At 44.3% G+C, this 27,058-nt stretch overlaps 1 protein-coding gene across 1 annotated transcript in view; it reads right to left on the reverse strand.

The window, feature by feature from the left end:
• Window positions 1-13,318: 13,318 nt before the first annotated feature.
• Window positions 13,319-27,058, reverse strand: part of LOC146805568 (uncharacterized) — a 68,032-nt gene continuing 54,292 nt past the window's right edge. Inside the window, exons 7-8 of the mRNA XM_085620526.1 lie at window positions 26,544-26,689; window positions 13,319-13,831 (exon numbers count right to left, since the gene is read on the reverse strand). Of these exons, the coding sequence (XP_085476652.1) occupies window positions 13,729-13,831; window positions 26,544-26,689 (249 nt within the window). The 3' untranslated portion in view covers window positions 13,319-13,728. The remainder of the gene's footprint in view (window positions 13,832-26,543; window positions 26,690-27,058) is intronic.

Raw genomic sequence — 27,058 nt, forward strand, 5'->3', positions numbered from 1 at the left:
TCCTTTGGTGGGCTGTGACAGTACATTCATACCCTGGAGAACGATGACAGGGCCATGGTTTCTGAGGATACCGATTGTGGAAGGAATTAACCGATTTAGGAGCATGTACCCATGTGGTCGGTTCCCAAGAATTCTCCTCGGGGCCATACCTTTCCAGGCAACTAGATACCATATCCTACCACCACTTTGGTTAGAGTCCAGAATTCCTTTGACCTCATGTTAAACCTCATTGATAACCCAAATTGGAATGGGTACCTTTTTGACTGGAGTGTAAGAAGGTTTAAGTAATGATACATGAAAAACGGGATGTATACGTACGATGGAAGGTAATACCAATTTCACAGATACAGGGTTGACACTTTAAAGGGCCTTTTAAGGGCCTATGTACTTGGGGTAGAAAATGCTGTATTTCTTAAATCTAATATTCTTTGTGGATAGCCACACTACATCCCCTTTTTTGTATGAAGGACCAGTTATTCGATATTTGTCTATGTATTGTTTATATCTTATTGTTTATATCTAGCCTTGGCTATTAATAGATGTTTTTGAGTGGTCTTTACCATTTTTGAATGTGTGCCACCTTGTCATGAGCTTCCAGTATCTTATGTGTAACAACAAGTTGCAAAAATGGAATGAATTGAGGATGAAAACCAAATGTACTGAAATATGGTCCTAGCTGAGTGAAACTGTGTTTTGCGCTATTATATGCTACTTTAGCCAACCACAAACAATCCACCCAAGCACCTGTGTTTTTGTCAACATAGCAAAGCAAATATTGCTTCAATATTTGATTTAAGAATTCTGTCTGACCATCTATTTGTGTATGGAAACTGGTGGAAAGTGCTGCAGGGATTTGCAAAGAAGAACACCATACCTTCTAAAACTTAGCTGTGAACTAAGGACGTCTATCAGACATGATGACTTTCGGAAGTCCATGCAATCTGACTACATTAACTAACAATATTTGTGCTAACTGACCTGCAGTAGGAACTTGTTTACAAGCAATGAAATGTTCCAATTTCATCAAACTATCAACTACCACTAAGATAGTAGTATATCCTTGATCTTTCGGTAAACCTACCACAAAATCTATGGTATGTTTTCCCATGGTCTTTCAGGGGTGGGGAGAGGTTGCAGCAGACCCTGTTGTTTCATATGATTGACCTTCGCCTGCATACAAGTTTTGCATTCTTTTACCCAAAGGACCATGTCTTTTCGGATTGTGGGCCACCAAAATTGTCTTAATACTCTATCAATTGTCTTTTCCACTCCATTATGTCCAGCGCTAGACACATCATGGCACCACTGAAATATCTGTTTACTTAGTGCCTTCATAGGTACCAGTATTTGCTTTTCTCTGACTGGTATCCCTTGTTTCACTTGCCATTCCAAATGACTTTTAAGCCATGATATCCAACCAGAAGTATGCAGTCCGCGTGCTATTATTTTCAAAAAGGTACCTGTTTGGATTAAGCAAACCTCCTTTTGAGGATCAATGATAGCATGTACATTATTTCTTTCTGGTACCAGTTGTGATTCTTGTCTCGTTAAGTCATCTGCCTTCTTATTTTTGATCTCAGGTTTGTATGTAACGACGACATTATACTCTGCAAAAAACAGCATCCACCGCAACTGACAAGGCGATGTGTCTTGCTGATTTCATAAATTGGAGATTGCAATGGTTAGAATATACTGTGACTATATGTTTGGCTCCCATGATAAGATGTCCCCACTCCATGAAAGCATCCTTGATTGCCAACAGCTCCTTCTCAGCAATCGTGTATTTCCATTCTGCATCATTCAGTTTTCTTGACATATACACTATAGGCTGCATCTGTCCAGTTCTGTTGTGACGTTGCGATAACACAGCTCCTAAGGCTACATCTGATGCATCAGCCTACATAATATACAGTTTCTCTGGATCAGGGTGAGATAGTACTGGTGAATAAATTAACACCTGTTTTAGATCTCTAAACACCCTTTGTGCTTCTTCAGTCCACTGAAAAAACGTCTTATTCCTCCGGAGTTTAACTATGGGTGCCACCATCATAGTAAACTGATTTATAAATCTTCAGTAGAAGTGTGCACATCCGAGAAAACATTGGATGTCACACACATTCTGTGGACTAGGCCATTCCTTTCCAGCTATTACAGTCCTTTCTGCCATCTCTTGTCCAAAAGGAGTAAGCATTTCTCCTAAAAACTCAACAGTAGTTACATGAAACTCACATTTACCTAGCTTACAAAAGAGGTGATTCTTCCTCAAGGTCGTCAATACAGTGCTGACATGCTTGACATGTAAATGTTCTTCTGAAGAGTAAATGAGTATAAAATCAATATACACTACGACAAAAATATCTAAAAATGATCTCAGCACATTAAGGAAGAATTGAAAGGTGGCAGGGGAATTGCACAAACCAAAAGACATGACCAGGTACTCATATAATCCATACCGAGCTCTGAACGCTGTCTTCCATTCGTCTCCCGTTCGTCTAGAGTACTGCTCTGGTAAGACCACATCCTTTTCTGCTGCAGTAGCTATGAAGTGACATAGACACAATGCTTTAGAAGGAGATTCTTTTGACTTAACACAATGTTCCTTACAGTAGTCCGATTCAAACCGTAGAATCCTTTCTGTCCAGTTGATGTCCGGGTTATGGTTCTGCAACCGCGAAAGACCTAGAATTATACCGTATTGTGGTACTTCAATGGTATTAAAAAACAGATTTTCTAAACAAGATGGTTTATACCATACCCCAAGGTCTTTGGTTGAGAAACAAATAGGTCCAGAATCCAAGTCTCTTCCATCTACAGCAAAAACAGTTTCTAGCACATTCTCTTCTATTAGAGTCAGTTTTAACTTCTGAACCAATGCCTTGTCCCTGAAGATCCCGTTGGCTCCTGAATCCAACAATGCCCTCACTTTCTGCCAGTCAGAGTGAACCCATAAACTGATGAACACACAAAAAATGCTCTTTAGATGGTATTTCTGCGTTGTTAATAGAAGGGATAGAAATAATGCCCAAAGGTGCCTTTATCTTCAAGCATATCAGTTTTACAATTCCTTGTCAAATGCAGCCACTGCAACGCTAGTGAACCCTGTTCTGTTTGTTTTTGGTTTGAGATGACAGTCCCTTACGAAGAGACCCTTCCTTTCACAATAAAGGCAAGCCCTTTCTTGCATCGCAGTTCTCGTTCATCCTCAGTTAATGAGGCTTGCACAGTCCCTGTCTCCGTGGATCCTGGAGCCGAATCATTACTACCTTCTAGTGGCCTGCTATGTTCAAAATGTGGAACCTGACACTCTTTACGTTTGTGTTCTCCTTTACGTTCACTGATACGATTATCTAACCATAATGCGCAAGAAGAGGGTTGAGGATCGATCTGAGCTAACACATCCCTTAACCTGTTCCTCAATCCTTGATAAAAGAGTGAGGCTTGTTTTGACTCAGGCCAATAGGTTTCTGCCACCAGTCTGCCAAATTTGTTCAGCTAGTCAATCAAATCCTTATTCCCCTGTTGGAGTTCTAATAGTTCTCTATCTGCTGAGAAAGTAGCTTCTCGCCTGTCGAACATCTTTTCGAATTCAACTCTAAATGCACCCCAATCATACAGTAAAGGATCATCTCTCCTTACTAATGGTACTGCCCACTGAGCAGCTTCCCCTGCCAAAAAGGAGATAAAAAATGCTACTCTGGCTTGGTTTGCGGAAAGCACCTTTGTTCTGCATGAAAAATCTAAAGGAACTTTTGTGAGAAATACCTGCACTTTGTTCGCATGCTCATGAAATCGTTCAGAAGCTACCAAGGGAATGGGAGTGGGTATCTCTACTGTAAAGGGAGTTGTTGGTGTATGTAAAGTACACCATATATCAAATGGATTTCTCTGCATTCACTCTACTTTGGCTTGTAACGCCACGGTTTCTGTTCGGGAAGCTGCTACTTCCTGTTGAACTATGGCTAATGCCGCTAATACACCATCCAAGCTAGCCATTCAGAGTCAGACCAATCAGAAGGATATTAAATTGTGGGCCGATTATTCTGTCAGCTCAATGAATCCTCAGGACAGGAATGATGATCAGAAAAGTCCCCGTCATGATAGCCCAAGTCTGAATGCTGTATTAGCGCAGACTATTGAAGTAATCAAGTGAGGGAAGGATAGGAAGAGAACAGCAGGGAAGGTGACCTACAAAATTAGGTATACCACAAATCTGTACGTCTTTCATGTATCGTAATCTATATATATGCGTTGAACTCTAGAGAGACATATGTACCTGTAAAGAAACAAAAATGTATTCCAACATTCACTGTCTTTTGGATCAACAGGACATAAGGGTGTTGTAACCAAAGGCCATTGTATGGTATGCTGGAATAGAAGAACAATTCCTACTCGCTGTGTCTCTCCTGCATCGTCTCGCCGCGTCTCTCCCGGCCTGAACAGGAAGCACCCAGGCTCCCCAAAGCCAATCACAATGTAGCGTTGTGATTGGTCTGAGCGCTGTGGTTCGGTGCTCAGCCAGGGACTGGGAGCCTGGTCATATTTCACAACTAAAAATGTGTGTTGATTCCTTCCCTGCACTTGTTAAGCAATAAACACTTTTTGCAACTACTTTGATGCTTCTGTGTAACATTGAGTATACCCGCATCTCTATGTCCGAGCATGTTACAACTAGAATGGTATGTATAGGTTAATTGTAATCATGTGTTAAGTACCCTGAGGTCATCATACACACATACATCAGCAAGAATGCTCAGACAGAATACATACAATGAAAACATATTCAACTGCAATTTGAGAATAAAAATAAATTACATTAAAAAAATAAGTTTAGACAAAAAAAGGTATGGGATGTAGGGACATATGTGTTAAGATCCCACACACAAGTGTTTAGTTTAGGATGTATTTATTGACATAAAATGTAAGCAGTTTGCTAAGGGGACCAGGCTGCAACTGACACAGCTGGAATCTCTCCAACCACACCCCACATAAATTCTAATGGGTCATGCAGCCTTGAGCAACCACATCACCACATTCCTTAGTATATTTAAAGGGCTCTCTGAAAACTACAAATTCCTATCCTTAGACAAAGAAATAATAAAATGTATATATGCAATAACAGCATTTCCTTAAGAGTTACTAATTCTTAACACAAAATAAACACATCAGTCTTAAAAAATATCCATGATGAAACATAATCATCCAACAAGATGCGTGGATGCAATAATAACATTTCCTATAGAGTTACTATTTTTTAACACAAAATAAACAAATCTGTCTAAAAAAGCCTTTATAATGACTCATAATCATCTAATCAAACAAGTGCTCAAATAAGTGCTTTTCTGATTCTCTTGACTGGAGTTATCAAACCATACATCTCACATTTGTTTCCGCTCTTCCTGTCCCTTGCCTCATACTTTGTGAGACTCTCATTAACTTCCTCAAGGATGCACTATAACATATGCACAACTTTACCCACATTTAAAACATTACTATCCATTTAAAACATTACTATCTGACAACTTCAAAACTTCTCTTCCCACTCTCAACACATACTGAAATGTTGTGTGCATTGACATTCTGTTTTCACCGTGTACCCCAATTTAACTCTGACCCAGTCACTGCTCCTAAATGCATTCTTACCATCTTTTACAACAGTTTCTGGATGATTACCCCCTTCATCCTGTAAACATCCAATTCTTTTTAAGTAGAGAACAAAACTCTCTGTCCCTCATCAATCTGGAAGTAATTACACCCTTTGCAATATTCGGTGTGGTGCAATATGCCCACGCTAACTTCTTTAAGGCTTTCTTCCAGTTTTCTCTCTCGCACAAAGCCAACTGTACAGCTTCCTTCAACACACTTCTACTAAGCTATTACTTTGGGGGTAATATATTGATGTTCTTATATGGAGTGTCCCTAGCTTGTTCAAGATGGTCGTTTTCCCCTCAGACACCAATTGCAGTCTATTATCTGTAACTATTTCCTAAGTAACACCTTCTCATAAAAAGTCCCTTCAGAAACTCAACTACAACTTTTGTCCCAATGTGTTTCACATACCTGACCCTAGCCAGCATGTCCACTACAACCAGAGCTATGTCTGTTCCAGTGCCACATTCTAAAATATATTCTACTTATCCAACAATTGATCCTTCCTTGGCCAGTGAGAATCTACATACTTTCTAATGCTGCACAATATCATGTCATCTTCTTTGACTATTACTTATTATTCAGGGGTAATGTGTCTTTGCATCACATCATATACCCCAGCCACAATATACACATACTCTCCATCATCATTTTAATCATCATTCAATGGTAACCATGATCGGCTGCAATATTTGTGGATCTGGGGACATACTCCTCCCTGAAGCCATATGCCTGATTAGCCACTTGGCAATAAAGGGTGTTGCTTTACACGCCCTCTTACTGTTAAGATGATCTACAGGTAGCTTGTGATCAGTACACCAGGGGAAATTTGTACCTGAAGCATAATATCTAAAAAAAAAGCTGACACCAGAGATTCTATTTCCATTATTCAAGTACTTACATTTAGCACCCCTCAACACCCTCGATGCAAATGCCACCACAACATCCATTCAATCACTCAACTGCATGAGTAAGGCAAGAAGACCATATTTATTTGCGTCTGTGACTATTTTAGTAATGAGTGTCAAACTGTCTTAAATAAGGAACATCACTTATTTCTTTCTTTAACTTGACTAATTCATACCCTTGCGTTGGAAATGGCATTTTCTGCAGGGTTACCCCAAACTTTTTGTCTTCCTCCTTTTTTTCTGACCTTGCTTTTGTTGGCCTTAGGACTCTGAACACTTTACCACTGCTGATAAGTGCATATGCTTCTGCCCTAAACATGTTTGTGATTGGTCTATACCTCATTGATAAAGTTAATTTACTTGTAAGTCCCTTGTAAAGTGTTACACCCTGTGCCCAGGGCCTGTAAGTTAAATGCTACTAGTGGGCTGCAACACTGACTGTGCCACCCACAGAAGTAGCCGTTCAACCCTGTCTTATGCCTTCCACTGCAGTGCGTGTGCGCAGTTTACTGCCACTTCGACTTGGCAATTAAAACTACTTGCCAAACCCTAAAACTCCCCTTTTATTACATGTGCGCTACCCCTAAGGTAGGCCCTAGGTAGCCCTAAGGGCAGGGTGAGGTGTAAGTAAAAGGTAGAACATATACCTTTATGTTTTACATGTCCTGGTAGTGAAAAACAGCCTATTTCATTTTTCACTCGTGTGAGGTCTACTTTTCACATAGGTTAGTATTGGGGGTTCCTTAATACACTGTTAAGCTGTAATTCCTGACCAGAGAGAAGTAGCTTTTTCATGTATCAAATGCTTGGAATGGTAGCGATAAATCCTACTTACTGGTGAGTTTAGATTTAACTTTATTATTTTTGAAATGCCAATTTTAAGAAAGAGGACATTTCTCTGTACTTACAGCTCTGTGCCTGACAGCCTGTCTCCAACACACGTCTGGGCTGGGCTGAGTGACAGCTACATTTGTGCATTTCCTCTAGACAGCCACAACACAGGACACTCCATTGCATCTGCATTCATATGCATGCTAATGGATCTTCCTGGGCAAGAGAGAGGGAAGGAGATAACACTTCGCGTGAATAGGTAGTGTCCTGTGCCCAAACAAATAGATGATTTATACTAATCTCTAGGCTGGAAGACAGAACTGGGCTGAAAAGGGAAGCTGTGCACTTCAGGGAATTCTTTTAAAGTCACTTTCACATCAAAAGCACTTTTGGGTATAAGTACTGGGTCTGTGACCCCCTCTAAGTAGACACTTCGTTGGACCTGTAACCAGACACCTCTGGCTCTACAATCTGCACATTGTCAGAAGGACTGCTGTGCTGCCAGGAGCGACTGCTACTTTGCTAACTACTCTGCTGTGATTGCCTGCTGCTTGCTGAGCTGCAGGAGGGACTGCCTCTTTGCAACTTGCCTTACTGTGCTGTCCTGCTGCCTGCTACCTTTTTTGCTACACTGAACTACAAGTGTCCTCCAAGGACTTGCTGGCTTGCCCCCTGTTCAGTAGGTCTCAGGATCATCAAAGACCTCACCCCCTTCCACTGCTGTGGCACTCAGTAACCGGTGAGTCTGGCAAGTGGGCTTTGGCACGGAATAGCTTGTGAGCCGATCGCAGCCTCGATCTTAGACCAAAGGCCAGCGCTTCCCCTTTGTTGAGAGCTCAGCGCTCTGCTTTTCTACAACCAGTGTTGCCTACAAGGATCAAGCTGTTCTGGCTGTGCTTGTGGTGATCTAAGTCACCTCCACATTCCTAGCAGTAGCAGCGCTTTCCAGCGCTGCTCTACTGTGACACGCTACCCGGGTGACCAGGGGCGTGTCTGAGGGCGTGAGGTTCATCAGCCATTGACATGCACGCTGTTGAGACCCAGATCAGTTGATGACATAGGCCCTGTTCACGAGGCCCGCCAACAACTCAATTGAGTACTTTACTGAGGAGTCGGACCCCTGATGTTCAAGTCACTGACCCACACGTTGGTGAGCTGTTTGCCTTTTGTTGAATTTCCCGGTCCCAAGGTGCCCGTATAAGAACAAACCTGTGGTGTCGTTTTTTATTTTTATTTATTTTTTGTCCTCATCTCACCAAAAGCGTCAGCAATTCTTAGCCACTTTCCAATCTGTGCACCCCGCGGCCACTGCATTTGCTTCGATCCCAGACCGAACCAGCCTCTTTATTGGTGGCTTGGTGTAATCATAGGACCATCAGGGATTACACAAAGCCCAGGCCTCTACCCCACTCTGTAAAGGCCTGCCATATACATAAGCGGTTGTCATTATCAATACCCTGGTCCAGTCTGGCCATTGTAAGAGCAGTTTTAACCCAGTCCTGGAATTTAGGATCTCTCCACTTCAGACATATTTCCCTTCGGGCTATTAGAATTAGATACAGCAATAGGCCTCTGTGCGTGTGTCTCAGTTTCTTGCTCCACGTACCATCATCACCAAATAGCACCATAGATATATTTACGCAAAGTTTCTCCCTGAATATCCCGTTTCAAGCTTCCTCTATCCCCCTCCAGAAGGAGGAGAGTCTGGGACACTCAAAAACGATGTGTAGATCATTAGCCTGGGTAAGGCCGCACCTTGAGCATTTGGGATTTGAAAGAGGGGCAAACTTCGCAATCCTGGCGGGTGTATAGTATAGTCTATTGATGACAAAGAAGTGATTCTTCTTAAGATTAGCCAGCTTAATATACTTATACAGCAACTTCAGGGATGGTTCATAAAGGTCTTCAATGGGTACTTGATTCCATATACAAGTTAATGGGGGGAGTTCCTTGTCCTCTGCCTCTACCAACATTTTATACCATTTTGAGATTTCTTTACATTTAAGAATCATGTCTTGGAGTGAACCCTCAACCTCCCATAACCCCTGGATTTCTCTCTGCTCAGCTGCAAACCAAGAAACCAGTTGTATTTATTTAAATCTAGACAGACCCTCTCCGATCCTTGCTTTTAAGACCTCCCATGGATGTACCCCCTCCGGAGATACCAGATGTTGATACCTGCTCTTTTAATTTGTAATCCCAAACAGTCCTTAAGTTACTCCGGTGTCCCGGGGCAGTCCCATATTGGTGCCGTTTTGCACCCTGCTTTGCCCCACCATGGCGAGGAAGTAATACTTCTTAGTAACCACACGATTGTACGTGCTACTAGCATGGAATTTACCTTAATGACTGTAAAACGTGTTGTGTTTATCACTGTGATTACAGTGGCCATTTAATGTGATAAATTGAATAGTATGCAATGTATTTGTATTGTTTTGGTCTTGTTTTGTTTATAATACAATAACCTATTTTGATAAACCTATATAGAGTCTTTGTATTAATTGTTTTACTGTGTGTTTGTGTCACATAGATATTTTACACATTGCCTTTTTAGATCAGCCTGAAGGCTCTGTGCCCAGCTAGCAGAGGGTGAGCACAGGCTTTCTTAGTTGTGTATCAAACTTACCCTCACTACAGTGGAAGGTTCTGTGTGGCGTGGGTATATACCTTAGCCAACCAGAAAGCACATTTCTAACACCTTGCATATGGATGGTGGTAACACCCAGCTCCATGGCCTCTCAAACTTCACACTGACAATCTTTAAGGGCATATCAAAAAATCATTCAAACAGGGGGTCCTAGGGAAAATATTTAAAGACCAAACAGAATGAAATCCCCTATCTAGAACTTAAATAACACAAGAAAAACCATTGGTCTGAAAAAATAGACTATAACAACAACTGACTAAACTGAATTGATTGAAGGAGTCCTGTTAAAGAGGACGGAATCCCATCACCCACCGAAGTGGCATGCTTCATCATCTGGGATCTCCTCTTAGTTGCAAACCCTAGTGCAACTAAGGGCTGCGACCTTCTCAACGGTAGAAGGGAGCTCACGGATGTTTTTAGAAAGTAGCATAAGATGGAATGTATTATGATCCCAAGATGAGGAGCCTCTATTCTTGTTTAGAGGTGATGGTTGCAGTGCATGTGACAGTGGTGTGTGTAAAAATAGTGATTTAAAATTGGCTATTAGGACACAAAACAACTTTAATAGGCGCTATCCTGGTGTCAAAATTAAACTGTGCATGTGCAGTTTCCAACAAATAACTGCAAAAAGTCCACAAGGATGACAGGTCTACATGTTTCAGCCTATGGATCCTCTGATCCAGGCTTTCATCAGGACCTAAGAGACTGAATCGCTACTGCAAATACTGTGCTTAGTGTGTACTAATTTATTGTCTAAATCTATAGCTCTCTCTTAACTTACTCTAATCTACTCTGATTTCGTCTTCCGTAATTCGGAAACCCACATAAAGACGGGTTTTAGGATATATTTGTAAAATATAATTTTCTTTTTCAGTAATGTGTCCAATACTCCTGTGACAGTCAACTACATTTTGGACTCACAGGTGAATGTAGATTGTATCGAACCAACCACTTTTTATTGAGACTCCACCCGTTGCACACACTAAGCACATTATTTGCAGTAGCGATTCAATCTCTTAGGTCCTGATGAAAGCCTGGATCAGAGGCTCCATAGGCTGAAACATGTAGACCTGTCAATCATCCTTGTGGACTTTTTGCAGTTATTTGTTGGAAACTGCACACGCACTGTTTTATTTTTGACACCAGGATAGCGCCTATTAAAGTTGTTTTGTGTCCTGGTAGCCAGTTTCAAATCACTATTTTTACACACACCACTGTCACATGCACTGCAACCATCACCTCTAAACAAGAATAGAGGCACCTCATCTTGGGATCATAGTAGATTCCATCATATGCTACTTTCTAAAAACATCCGTGAGCTCGCTTCTACCGTTGAGAAGGTTGCAGCCCTTAGTTCCCAGATGATGAAGCATGCCACTTCGGTGGGTGATGGGATTCCGTCCTCTTTAAAAGGACACCCCTTCAATCAATTCAGTTTAGTCAGTTGTTGTTATAGTCTATTTTTTCAGACCAATGGTTTTTCTTATGTTATTTAATCTTTAATGGCATCCTACATACCACAGCAAGTTTCATCGAGGTCCCAAAGAAATATTATCACATCACCATGAGCCTGATGGAGCTCCACTTGCCTACTCACACCATCTTCAAAACCAGCAGCACTGTTTACAGAGACATCACAACCAGCCTCCCCACTTACACTGCAGACAGAATCACCCCCTCTGGTGGTTCTCACCACATCTGCAGCCAGAACATAAGACTGCAGACTGAGAAGTGTAAAAAGAAAACAAGGCAGCAGACCCATATCCACCATGGCTGTTCCAACGCTGCTCCAAATTAGGATAGACCTGAAAACTCACCTATTTAAAGAACACTACATCACAATGCACTAATCGACCACAACCCAGCTACGTCTCCTATCACTTATTGACTTTATACTTGTCTTTGACCCGGTAGAGAGCTCAGATGACTTTTGGCTAGGTTTACGTTATAGATTTACTATATACACACATACACACCATATACATACAATTTATCCTCACAACCCTTATGCCAGTTAAATCTTGCATTCTTCAGAAACTTCCTAATCGCATTGGTCTTATCTACAAAACAAATTTTGTATAGTATTCCGCAAACCCCAGAAACGAACACAGTTGTTCTTTGGTTCTTTCTTGACGGGAATAGGTGCATCTTCCACAGCTCTCATTTGGCTTAATTATATTCCTGTTTATGTGATGCCCAAATATTCCACACCATCAACTCCTAGCCTCCATTTCTCCCCTAATCGGTAGGTCAGGCCACTTACCTTTAATATAGTTAGAAATTATTCCTTAGCTGAATCATGCTATTGACAGGTCCTTTCCATACACCAATATATCATCCTCGAAGTATGTTACTTTTCTAACATTCCCAAACAAAAGATGCCTCACTGTCAAAGACAATGCTGATGACAATGTCAGGCCAAAGGGAATACAGTACAATACAAATGCTCCTACAGGTGTGATAAATGGTGTAAGTGGCCTTGTACACTCCTCCAAGACAAACTGATGATATGGCAATATGCAGAGGAGAGACTTAAGGTGGAGAACACAGTGGCAGGGTTCAAAGTCCCAAACATCTCAATTATGGGAAGGAGGGGGTTTGTGATCTACTCATTGATTTAGGCCTCTTAAGTCCAGACACATGCTTAATTTACATCCTAAACTTGCCTGAGTTTTCCATTTATTCTGATTACATAGAACAGAGTGTCATGTTCTTCTTTGCAAAGGATATCAGTGGCAATGATATTTGAAGTACAAACTCCTCTTCCAAATGATCATCCTTGATGCTATTCCCCTTAACATCCCTTAGGTCTATCTCATTGATGCCTTCCATAAGTTGGTGTATGTATTATAAAAGTTAGTTGATGTTTTTAATCACAGCCCTCCCTGCCACCGAATAAAGGGGTTGTACAGTTCAGTGATGCCACTGCTGTGGAGGGTTTTTCTTTTTTTTCTCTGGCTGACATTTTCCTATGGGTTCATCTCAGCTAGGCTCTCCCCCCAACCCTGCCTCCTTTTCCACAGGGAAATCTATAATTGAGGCTGAGTTACCCTTTTCTAAACATGTGGGTGTTATTCTAGTGTCACTACTCCCTAGGGCCCGAATCATACTGTTCCTGAGACTTTTCCTTTCAAGACCAAATAGGTGTTCTATTGAGCCTTCAGTGCCCCTGGCTAAGTGATAAAATATCTGAAAGAACACTGTATCATTAAACACAAAATTGTCTTCAGCGCTGAGATAGCTACAATGGTACCTATCTTCAAGAAGCATACCTCAACACACTCTAAAAAGTGGAAACTTAGTTTATTGTGCGTCTACTAAATTATTAAAATGAATACTTTTATGTAATATGGTGTTGCCAGGTGCAGTACAAGTTTATTACATCAATACCATGAAGTGTAGCGTATCTGTCATGTGGTTCAGCATTTGCATATTTGGAACTACACCCCAAAGAAAATGTGTTATATAACCTTTAAGTACTGTTTTTTTTTTTAGGTCCAGCTGTATACATGAAGCTACATTAAGAGAAGATTCAAGGAATTCTCGCCAAAAGTCGAAGTTGTATTTATGTTTAAAAAGCCCCTGTAATATACGTTGTTTCTCTGTGTCCGTCATATGCACTTGATCACATTGTTCCCTTTCACAGTCATTGGATGCATGCCAGCGGACCCCATTTTGTGCCAGTGCCCTGAGACATCATAACACCACGGTGTGAGACAGAGCTGGGCCAATTTCTTCTGTCAACTCTTCGGGGAGCGAAGACACAGTGGAGATGACGGTGTGTGTAACATTAAGCATCCTACAAAGAATCAAGACAGAGGGTTATTATTTGATTACCACATACAAACATTACTGTATATTATATTCATATTTGTGTACACATAAATTTGATGGTTTGAACTCCTTGTCATAGTTATGCATGTATTATAAAACGACTCCAATTAAAATGAGTGTTTACTCTTTTGAAATTAAAAAGGATATTTTGTAGTTTCAGTGAGAGCATAAATATTGTGGTGTAAAATTATGATGGGACGTGGCTTGTGAGGCCAAGATGGCTGACTATCTTTAACGGAGCTCCACATCGCAACCCCTATTTTGCGGCCTTTATCCTGCAAATCGGCTGCCATTGGCCCTTCTCATGGATATACCGAGCTCTGAAACTTGGGGAGCTATGGTGATGGTGTTTGTGGGATGTTGGCACTGTTGGTGATGCCAGTTGCGGGCTATGGCGCAGATGACTCGTGGCTGCTGGTGCTAGGGCCTGATGCCGGGGCTGACAGCCACTGAACACAGGAGCCAGACACTGAGCGGAAGGTCAGGGTACCCGGACACACTTATCTCCCCTTCCCCCTCAGTAGCGTATGGCAGGGAATGAGGGTAGAGGGACGGCAGCGAGCCCCAGAACCAGGAAGCACCCAGGCTCCCCATAGCCAATCACAACGCTGCAATGAAGGTTTGTGATTGGTCTGGGCGCTGTGGATCGGCGCTCAGATCAGGACTCGGTGCCTGGGCATGTTCCCCACCAGGCTTTGTAATGCAGCCTAGTGGGGAACATGCAAAGCGCACATGACTGTTTGGCCGGCCGCAGACGGCCGGCCAGCCAATCATGCGCACTTGTAGTGTGTAAACCACTCCTCCCTCTGTGCCACCAGCTCCGCCCTAACCAAGTCCCGAACCTTCGAAAAATAAAATGATAATAACATAGTTATTATCATTTTATTTTTCCTTCTCAAAGAGCAGTGGGGCAACGCGTTAGCGGAGGAGCCACCGCTGCCTCTGTCGGAGGAGGTGATGCCAAGCAGCACTTCATTACTGCACCCGGAGGAGCTGCATACCCTGTGCCGCTCCCGACAGTGCTGGGAGAGCTGATGGCACCGTACACTGTGCAGCAGGCCTCGAGCTACGTTGTGGACCTGCAAGCACTTAGGGCCGCCCCCCCTGGCTTTGCTGATTGCTGACTGCTGCCTTAATCGGTATGGGCCCCACTGGTACTGGTGTGGAGCACCCTCCCTGATGTAGGGGTCTGTGCCGCTGCGAGGCCTGTTAGCCATTAAGAATGGCTGTCTTGAATTTACTGCCCTGAAGGACATGTGGTGAGTTGATGGACCAACCCCTCCCCCCCTTGCATTTTCTCTGTTGCCAGTGACTTTGGGGGAGATGTTGCACAGCGGAGGCTTGGACATCCACGCCAGTGCTTGAAACACATAGATACGCTACACCTGCTACATATCCTGATAGCCTCTGGATCTCACAGGGGGAGCTGGCTGACCAGCAGATTTGCACCTGCCATATTACGCCGCTGCCTTTCTGTGGACCGGACGTCAAAGAGTGTTAATTGTGGAGCGGGAGAACTGATTCTAGGACACTCTCCTCCTGGGGCTGCACGTGCTGCACCGCACAAAGGAAACTGCTGTGTGTTCAAATGGGCCTACTACTTGCTTCCCATTAGACGCACTGCTACCCTGGCCTGAGTCACACGTATTTGAAGGTTCTGTGTAACACCAGGGCCGGCTCTAGGGTGTTGCGACCGGTGCCCCCACACCGAGCATTAACTTCAGAAGGGGGCGCTGTGTTTGCAAGTATATTAAGATTTTAAAGGCACCTGCTGCTGCGTTCTGGCCTCCAGCAATATTCAGGCATCAATAAAAATGTCAAAATAACCCCGGTGATTAAGGTTCTTCCTGGAGCGAGATCAAGGTTTTGTCTAGTAGAAGTTTTGACTCATCAAAAGGTAGTGCAGAGGTAATATGCCTGCTGCACAGAACATGTGCCATGCAGATCACAAAGTGTATATAATTTAAATTGATCAGTGGGTTACTGCTTTTGTCAAAGAGATCCTTTTGTTACTTGCAGTGTCTAAGTTACAATCTAAATATAGAACAGTGAGCTATTAACTGTCATCAAAGAGCTGCATGCAAACAGGAAGGTATAGATTACAGCGTTATGATTTTTCCCCAGCCTTTCATTATCCTAATATTGCAAAAAGGGTTCATTTGGGTAGAAATCAATTCCTATTTTTAAAGAGAACCTTCAGCCATGCTGTTACATTTTAAACTCTCAGTTTGTGCTTCTCCAGACCAAGCACTCTTAAACTATACTGCCTACCAGTATGGATAACATGTGACTCTTACACCTTGTAGTCCTCTGTCTTATGTAACATTTCCTATACACTGATTTACACACCTATAATTGATGGTCTCTGTTTAGTGTGTGATGTAAAGTGCTCTGACACCCTACACTGGTATGAGTGGCACTATAAAACTAATTAAATGCATCTGAGAGAGAGTGGTTATGAGTGGTGTTGGAGACTTGAGGGGCATTGTTAAAGGGTGGTGGTGAGTGAATCAGTGGTGGAGGTGGTCATTGGGGGGCCCCAACAAACTGTGTTGCACTGGATGCCAGCAGCGCTAAAGCCGGCCCTATGCAACACCCTTGCTTTCATCCCTCCTCACCTAGCAAATGACCTCCGCATAAGATATCGACTACGCTATCACCTGACCTGGCAACTGGGTTGCTCGTGCTGCGGTGTCACGCCATAGTTATTGGCACGTACAAGTGGGACCACCTGTCCTGGGGTCTTGGTTCCTCTTCTTTGACCACTAAATCTGCAAATTGACATAAGTCGCTAGTGGTCAGGAACACATGGAGAATCTTCGTGCCCGTCCATCACGTCTGGACCGCCAGCTGACCCAGCGGACCCTTCAGGCCGCTCAGGAAACCCCATCCAACAATGACAAACGGGATATTGTCCTGGCAGCCACAGACACTCTCAGTTTGTGCTTCTCCAGACCGAGCACTCTTAAACTATACTGCCTACCAGTATAGATAACATGTGACTCTTACACCTTGTAGTCCTCTGTCTTATGTAACATTTCCTATACACTGATTTTCACACATATGATTGATGGTCTCTGTGTAGTGTGTGATGTAAAGTGCTCTGACACCCTGCACTGGTATGAGTGGCGCTATAAAACTATTTAAATGCATCTGAGAGAGATTGGTTATGAGTGGTTATGGAGACTTGAGGGGCATTGTTAAAGGGTGATGGTGAGTGAATCAATGGTGGAGGTGGTGGAGGTGGTCATTGGGGGGCGCCAACAAACTGTGTTGCACTGGATGCCAGCAGCGCTAAAGCCGGCCCTATGCAACACCCTTGCTTTCATCCCTCCTCACCTAGCAAATGACCTCCGCATAAGATATCGATTACTCTATCACTTGACCTGGCAACTGGGCTGCTCGTACTGCGGTGTCACGCCATAGTTATTGGTACGTACAAGCGGGACCACCTGTCCTGGGGACTTGGTTCCTCTTCTTTGACCACTAAATCTGCAAATTGACATAAGTCGCTAGTGGTCAGAAACACATAGAGCATCTTTGTGCCCGTCCATCACGTCTGGACCGCCAGCTGACCTGGTGGACCCTTCAGGCCGCTCCGGAGACCCTGTCCAACAATGACAAACTGGATATTGTCCTGGCAGCCACAGAAACATCCTGGGCCTCCCTGGAATGCAAAACAGACAATGTAGGGGCAGACCTCACTCAATTACCTGCTGACCACCGCAAGTTGGCAGATAAAGTACGTGCCGCAGGACAGACACTTGCAAAGCTACAACCACAGGCTTGTGAGGCGGAGAACACCTACATGCGCTCAATGACCTGATTTGAGTCCTGGAGGAGAGGGCAGAGGACCTGAATTTCTTTCAGGCCCAGGTGTAAATTTATGACGATCTCCGCAATAATTGACCATAATTTGGTGCCGGAAGAAATAGCACCTCAGTGCCAACTAGCAAGTTTCAGTCCATTTAAATCTATAGAAGTCAATAAAATGTTACTGACTATTAAATCTGGTTCCCCGCAAGACCCGTGTCCACAGATGGTCTTGCACCTAGCTGCTGGGTTAATCAGTACACACTTAACCCCTCTTTTAAACCAAGTGCTTGACTCCGGGATATACCCAACGGCTTGGAAAACAGCCTGCATAAGACCAATCCTAAAAAAGCCTACTTTCGATCCTTTGGATGTAAAGAATTACCAACCCATCTCCTGTCTGCCAGTTACAGCTAAAATCCTCGAAAGGGCGGTGAATCAGGAGCTTATGCAATATCTAGATATCAATAATCAACTTGACTCTAGTCAGCATGGCTTCCGGTCATGTCACTCGACCGAGACCGCCCTGATTAGGGCAACGGAGGAAATTCACAGACAGGTGGATGGAGGGGGCAGTGCCATCCTCGTTCTCCTGGACCTCTCGGTGGCATTTGACACCGTGAACCACACGGTGTTAGTAAGGCGGCTGAGGGCGGTAGGGGTTGGGGAGCTGGCTCTGTCCCTTCTCTCCTCATGCTTGGCCTCAAGGCAGCAAAGTATACATTGGGACAATTTGCAATCCAAGGCTTTCTGCGCTCCATGTGGAGTGCCACAAGGATCTGCACTGTCACCTACATTGTTCAATGTGTACGTTGCTCCACTTGCTGCACTCATCAGAGCGTATGGTTTTTTGTTGGTATCTTATGCAGATGATTCACAAATTGTCATTTCTGTATCCAAACAGTCTGAGGCCACAGCTGCCAGCTTCCATGCCTGCATGACTCACATCATGAGATGGATGAGCTGCAACTATCTTAAAATTAACACCGATAAGACCGAGGTGATGGAATTTGGCAAAGGTCCATCACTATGGAATTCCACATGGTGGGTCAATGTCCGGTTCCGGCTAATAAAGTTAAGAACCTTGGGGTTCTTTTTGATGACCAGCTTAATCTTTTGGGCCAGATCAATAGCATAACTTCCGCCTGCTTCTACATATTGAAGCTTCTTAGGACGATATTCCCTTTTATCCCCCAGGATCTGAAGAAATCAGTGGTTGTTGCCCTTGTTCTTTCGAGGCTTGACTATTGAAATGCACTGTATATAGGCATCGACAAAGCCCAGAGGTTAAAATTACAGTTGATACAAAATGCTGCTGCCTGGCTATTGTTAAATATTCCTAGGGGACATCCCACTTCTGCAGCTATTAGGTCATTGCACTGGCTCCCCATCCAGCAAAGGACTGAGTTCAAAGCCTTATGCCTAATTCACAAGACACTATTCGGCGGAAGAGCTGGTGACCTTCGGAAACTCTTCTCCCGGTACACTCATATTAGAAACCTTAGATCTACTGATGCAGGTTTTATTTGGATCTCCAAAATTTGCAAGGCCAGATGGGAGAAGTCTGTCACATTGTGCAGCTAAACTGTGGAATCAATTGCCCATTTCTATGAGATTAATGTCTGATAGGCTTTTTCAGGAAGGCATTAAAAACACACCTCTTTCCACCTTCTTAAATCAGTTATAGCTGCTATGATCCCCTATCTCACCTTATAGCGCCAAGACGCCTCAGCATTCGAGTGCTTTATAAAACTATATCATATCATATTATATCATTGTCCCAACTACGCAGAGCACTCTGCAAAACACAGGCTGAAGCTGATAAATCAGAGTTACTGCTGGCGTGGTCTGCCAAGAACAGCCGAGGCACCCCATAACAAAAGTGCGGGCTGCCACTGGAGCCCTACTACATGCACAGAAAGACATACATGCTTAATTAACATGCCACTACACTTCACTATATGAGTCAGTGACATCAGCATCTCTGAGAGGGGTTGGCTCATTCCTGATAGATGTGTCCCTGCCTCGAGTCACACCAGAGCAGAGAGCAGACCTGGACAACCCCATTACGCTCTTTGAGATACAGGAGGCCATCCGTGCGCTTGTCACCGGCAAGACCCCTGGGCCAGACGGTCACCCAACTGAAGTTTACAAAGCATATGTCACACTTTTAGCCTCTCACCTGCAGACATTATATGATGAAGCCCTATTGACCTCTTGCATGCCTGCTATGCTCTGTGAGGCACTGCTCATATCTCTCTCTAAGCCTGACAGAGACCCTAAAGCACTAGGCTCATACAGACCATTGGCACTCCTCAATACGGACTACAAGATATTAGCCAAGGTACTTGCGGATGGCCTGGCACCCTTAGTCCCAGCATTAATACACCCGGACCAGAACTGGTTTGTACTGGCCCATAACACCTCACTCAGTTTTACGGAGGTTCTTTTGGATCCTGGAGTATGCTCCGCATTCCTGACCACTGGCGGGCTGCCTGGTGCTGGATCTGAAGAAGGCTTTCTAGTCCCTGGAATGAGCCTTTTTTTTAGGTGCTGCAATGCTATGGCCAAGGGAATCGATATATTAGGATGGATAAACTTCTTTATACCCTGCCACTTGCCAGAGTGAAAACAGGTATCCTTATCTCTGACCATATCCCAATCCACAGGGGCACTCGCCAGGGCAGCCCACTGTCTCCACTGCTCTTTTCCCTGGCTATAGAACTGCTGGCACTTGCCCTTTGTGTGCACAGCCAGATTTGGGGAATACTACTGGGTGATGGGCTACACTCGATCTCACGGTACGGAGACGACCTGCTCCTTTATCTTTGGGATATACATGTTATCCGGGCTGAAGTGGTTCTAACATTTGACCGGTTTGCTGAACTATCAAGTCTTAAGGACAATTGGGCTAAATCATGGCTTTCTCCACTTATCAGCACAACATCTGCCCTGCCTTCTGCCTCAATGGGGTTCGACTGGCCTGGCAAACTACCATGTTTCGCTATCTGGGCAGTAGCATCTTCCACACACCTGCTGACCTTTTCGACGGCAACCTCACATGTGCAGTATCATCGTTGCAGGCACAGATGGGATTCCGTAAGTCACTGCCACTATCTGTGATGGGACGCATAGTTCTTACCAAAATGGTGATGCCGCCGCATCTGTTATACTACTTCACCAACCTCTCTCTTTATGTCACAAAGCCCTTATTCCGGTCTCTTGAGAAACTGACAAGAGAGTTAATCTGGCACAACACACATTGTAGGGTGGTGCTGCAGAAACTTTACTTACCTACGGATAAGGGGGGACTTGAGTTTCCCAAATTTGAGCAGTATTATTTGGCAACCCAGCTTCAGTAGGTGGCCTGATGGCTGGCGGGCCTCCAAACTATTACACTGCCACTGCCTCCCCAGTCTGGGTCTTAACTAACATATTACACTTGTTTCATCCTTGTTTGAGGGTAGCGATGCCTGGTACCACTCTCCTGCAAGTTGCGTACTGTTGCTACAAACAGAGCCTCCTTCTCACTAAGGCAACTCAGCCATATGCCTTTGCACTATCTTTGCTTGGCACACTGAGAGGAGGTCAGATCACCTCATTGACAGAAATAGTCCCCTGGCACAAGATAGAACAATATACACTAGGTGATCTGTATTGCAAGGGTGCTCTCATATCTCATGAGTTTTCGATTGAGTAAGTCGGTCTACCTCCTGGTCAATTCCTCCTCTATAACTCTCTCATTGGGATGCTGGAACACCCAGTGGGGGGACATGTTACCGGAACACCAGATGCACCTTACTATCCAATATCCCCATGTAATGGAAACGGGAAGGCACCTGATATGTTGGATCACTGATTTTCTGCGCACACATGCTGCAGCGCCGCTCACCCCACCACGCCGACAGTGGGAGACGGGCCTGGTCAGCTCATCCACGGATAAGGAGTGGAGTGCTATACTTGAGGGTCCTGTTCGTGTTCCACGCAATGCCCACTTTCGCTTCATCTAGTATTACGTCCTTCATAGAGCTTACCTCACCCCTAACAATATAAACGGTTACTTTCACCACACAGACACCACCTGCCCCCGCTGTTGCCTGAATGATGCAGATTTCCTGTACATGCTGTGGGCCTGTCCATCTCTTCACCAGTACTAGCAGGATGTTACTTCACATTTGACAAATTGCACAGGACGCACTTCTCTGCACACATGGGAGGTCTGCCTATGAGGCCTACACCACAGAGACAGAAAACACAAGGCCATCACCCGATTTCTCGATTTAGGTCTCCTGCTAGACAAGCGCCTAATTAACCGTAAATGGAAATCATCTCGCTACCTGGGAGCAATCCATGGCCATGTGGTCTCAAGAGCCTAGTATTGTCCTACACAGGTAAGACACGAAAGGATCCACCGGCAGCCAGGTGGGACACTATCCTGACTTCTAACTGCACTGTTGCACACGGTTGAATCCCCCAGACGATCGTTAGACACCGTTGTAGACAGAAGCTCCGCGGCTGTGCATTAATTGTTAAATGTATTGCATGCTCCTCTCTTGCCCGTTCACCATCCTGTTATTTTATTTATCCCAACTGATGTTGTATTGCAAAGAGACGCATGTTGGCTAACTAGGTGGGTGCGGCCCCGTTTCATGTTCATTGGTCTTCACCCCTCTGATTAGAATTAACTAAATCTTCTAATTGATATTGGTTGGCCATTGTTATCTAAAATCGTGAGTTACCGACCATGCAGCGTTTTTATAGTCCACATGCAACACATTCTACAGAAGCTATTGGCTGAAAATGTATACCGCACACTCTTCTGAATTTAACTGTATGTCACTCCAGCTGCTCCAGCATGATAGAAATTGTGTTATTCTGATGTTGATAAATATATATGTTACATTCTGAAATGCTGAAAATGTTCAATAAACAGATATAAACAAAAAATGGGTTAAATTATGATTAGAATAGAAGCAATTAACTATTATGTACAGTACAAAGTGAGCAAGCATATATGTAACCAGAATATTATTTTAGAATGCTTCCCATTTTGCTGGATAGTATTTTTCATACTAGAGTTTTTACAGACTTTTTGCACTTTAAATAAGCAGTGTTAATATAATAGTATTAATCAATTTAATTGTATGTAGGAAGAAGAAACTCTTAGCAGACAACCCACAGACTTCAAAATATGCACCCAAGTTTCTGCCAAGACCTTGAGAGATAGAAACAGCTATCTCTTTACTACCTCAACAAAGCATACTCTTAAGGATGCTCGCTGATCTGAGCACTAATCAGTGAGGAGAACTCCCACCAACCCCCTTCTGAAAAGACAAATAAATAATCATATTTGGACACTTCTAAAACAAAACCCTCAAGTCACCCAGCACTGGAAAGACCCCCACTGTCTCCCCATTCCGAAAATATACCAATTCAAGCTCCTGACCCACGCCTACAAAGCTCTCTACGACTAAGGACCCGCTTACATGAACCACTGCCTGAATTCCCACCTACCTCCCAGGCTCATCTTGCCCTCGCATAGGTACCACGCATCCACCGCTGCTGCACCGGAGGATGCTCCTTCTCCCTCCTCGCTGAAAAGTCCTGGAACACCTATCCCCCCACCTCTGCACCTCACCCTCGTTGACCCACTTCAGGCAGGGACTCATGACCTGGTCCTTTGCCTGACTCCGCAGCACAACACTTGGATACCCTCACCGGTGATAAGCTGCGCTCTACAAATATCATATTGTAGGAAAGTAGGATCTGCTTCTATGGTTACCCCCACTTTTTGCTTGATGTAATGCTGTTTATGACTAGTCTGACTGGGATCCTGCTAATAAGGACCCCCGTCTCTTTGCTTTCCCCCTAAATGGTTATGGTAAGTGCTTAGGTACATCCCAGATTGGATATTGGGGTACCCTTATCAGTCCCTAGTATATGGCACTAAGGTACCCAGGGCATACGTACCCCAGAGGTCCCCCATAGGCTGAAGCATGTATTATGGGAGACCATTCAAACTATCTCAACAGTCCTGCCATTGGAGCCTGTGTAAGCTGGTGCTAGCACCACTTCCGAAAGATATAGGTTTCCCTATATCTAAGGTCACTGCACTTAAAATATATAAGTCACCCCTACGGCAGGCGTTTTCAATCCTGAAGGCAGAGTGCTTGGTTCTAAGTGCAAGGGTGCCCCTGCATGAGCAGGACACCCCTACAGCCTTCGAAGTCCATTCTCCCGGGTTGTAAGTGAGACAGCCATATCACATATAGAAGGGCACCGTGTCATTACACGATGACCATCTCGAAACTGGCTATAACGAACCCTATTGCGTTTGGTATCACACATTTTGGAATCATACCCCCACACCGTAAACAGTGTGGGAGGTATGATTCCAAGCACTGTAAAGGCCCTCTGTTAGGCCCTCAGTTCTCCAGGTACCAGTCTTCTAGACTGGGACAGCACAACATGGCTGCTTCCGACCAGAGACACGATTCTGCCCTCCTGCTGCTGAGCCAAGCTCGAGCTGGGGAAGGCAAAACAATAGGCATCCTGTCACAGGGAGGAGTGACCACCTCCTAGACTGGGTTTAGTGTATTGGGGCAGGGTGGGAGCGCTTGCCAGCGCCACATAGTCTGCAGGCAGGGCACATTTGGCGCCCTCCATGCATAGTCCAGCTCAAACCAGTTCTGGGAGCCGTTGGCCTCCGCTCTGGTGCGAAACTGGACAAAGGACAGAGGAGTATTCTCCCCCTTGTCCAGCCCCTCTTTAGGGAGGGATCCCTGTATCATCCCAACCCTTTCCTTAGGGTGCTTAAGGGCTTACCTGTGGGCAGGTCCCTAGATTCATTGTGGGACATGATACAATTCAGACACCACTTCAACTTCGACCGTCTGGCCAATCTGGACTTCGCTCTGGGCATCAAAGACGCAACCGGGAAGACTCCTGCTGCTCCTAATCTCTTTGCCCTGCTCATCTACTGCAACGTCCGTGCCTGTGCTCCACACAAGAACCCGTTCAGGGCTGATGGACATCCAAGACACCTGAAGGAATCTCCCTTGAAGTGAAGGAGTCACATCCCTGCATCTGCAAGCAGTGCAACTAAGCTGAAGGGTCTGCTGATCCTGGGCTCCAATGGACTCCGAAAGGCTCAGCAACAGAGGTGGTGGTTCTCCACATCCCTCACCAAGTTTGAGGCCAGTATCCCTCTTCGGAGCCGCAGGAAGCGGAACCCCTGTGCAGTGCACCGACTTGCAGTTGCAAAGGCTTGTTGGCTTCCTTCCACCAAGATCTTTGGGCTCCAAGTAGCCCCAACCTCAAGCATCTCCAGTGACAAGAATCTTTGACCACACCACATTGCTTGCACTGTGGGCCTGCTTCTTTGGTAGCTGCTCGAGGTCCTCTTGCGACTTCAGTGCCTCTGGCCTGTGGGTCCTGTCGAGGGTCACATTTGAATTATTTTGGGCTCCCCTCATTGTTCATGGCCTGCCCTAACTCCCCTGCTTGTGGTGAGTCTCCTGGAACTTGCTGGTTCCGACATTGCACCTTCTTCTACTCCTTCATTGGTTGCAGTTGCCAAGGCTTATTGGTGCTCCCGCCGGACACCGACCCCTCAACTCTCGACATCCGATGTAGGACAGCTTGTGTACAGCTCCTGGTCTTCCACAGCATCGACCTGGTCCACACAGTTTAAGTTTTAAGGTCAATGTCAGCTCTCCTGCAACACCCAACATCGGTGGGCATTCGTCTTCCGTGCCTCTTGGTTACTCCACAGTGGCATAGGCTTGGTCCCCTCTGCTTGCAGGTTCTTCACATCTTGAATACACCTTTGGGTTCCACTGGACACTTTCACCTTATCCAGCAGCGGCATCTTTCTGAAGTCTCCCATTGAGTTCGACGATGGTTTCCGATGCCACTTCACACCTATGCAACAGGCTTCCATGGTGCAGGTATCCTGGTTCCTAAGGTATCCACGGGTGGGGTGGCTCTCCAACCTCTTCTCTTCCATGGGGTTTCTTTAGGGTCCACTGGGAAGGGTCCTCTTTCTTTCAAATTGCAACCGCGACTTACACATTGATTTGTACGGAGAACACGGTTGTGTTCCTACACTGACAACGACCTCCGTGGGGCTCCTAGATACTACCGATGGGTGGTTCCTTGGGTCCCCAGCACTTCTACGTCCTCTGACTATTTACTTGACTCGAGTTGTGGTTCGCATACCGCTCTTTTAGTTTGTGGTTTGGTGTCCCCTGTGGACCACTGTGTATTCTGTGCTATTTACCTGTTTTTATTGAAAAGTATTGTGTGCACTGTGCACATCTCCGGCTAGGAGATATCTGTATGTGTTAGTGAGTGTCTTATAATAAATACATATTTTTATAAATACACTGTGTGGTTCTTTTTCACTTAATCTATACCTATAAGATTGTGTTCTTGTGAACCAAGCTGCATTACATTCCTTCTGGTCTAAGCCTGAAGGCTGCCCTCCACGGCTACCACTTAGAGAGCTTTCTAAGGTTGTCTAAAACCACTAAAATCACCATAAGGGTTGCCTGGAGCAGTACAAGGTGTCCACTTACATCTGTGTACATCATATACAGAGCCAGCCTCTCACACATATGATATGATATATGTATCAAACATCCAGACTAACCTTATTGCAGCACTACCAGTCTAGTATTTTTGGTGTACCAACACAGGCTGTGTCACCTCTTCAATGCTTATCTATGGGGTCATGATATAGAGGTCTTAGTGTTTTCACCCTTTCCCATACAACGCAAGCAATAAAGAGTATGCTTAGAGGTTCACCCAGGCTTTTATATAGGAAAATAAGTTATTCAACAAGAGAAAATTAGCCATCTTACCAATCAAGGCAATATCCAGATAAAAGAGGTTCCTGATTAGATCCTTCATCTGCCACCAGTGCTGTTTTTATAGACTTAAAATTTATCTCAATATCTCTCTTTAGTATGTCCAGAGGTAAACATCCATTGAAATAATTGAGGAATTTCTGAAAGGGAAACAAAAAAACAATAAGGTTGAAACTTGATTCTCTCTAAATATGTACAGTTCTACTATAGTGAATATGGGCACAGAATCTGTATTTATTTAGAAGCTATTGTATTTGACAGAATCTATCTATTTGCTTTTTTTGTCCTTCTGTACTATTAAAAAAATACACAGCTTTGCATCAATAAATTACAAATGAATAGATTCATATATTTCATGACTCCCGGATCGAGTGCATAATGTATGGATTTCCTAAGCAATAATACCAAGGATTATTAATGGTAAATGCATTGTGACCTTGTTGAACCACATCCCATACTCCTCCAACAAAGGACAAAACACTGTCATGGAGAACAGGAACTAACTATAA

Source organism: Triturus cristatus, chromosome 8 (assembly GCF_964204655.1).
Source record: "Triturus cristatus chromosome 8, aTriCri1.1, whole genome shotgun sequence".
Classification (NCBI taxonomy): Eukaryota; Metazoa; Chordata; class Amphibia; order Caudata; family Salamandridae; genus Triturus; species Triturus cristatus.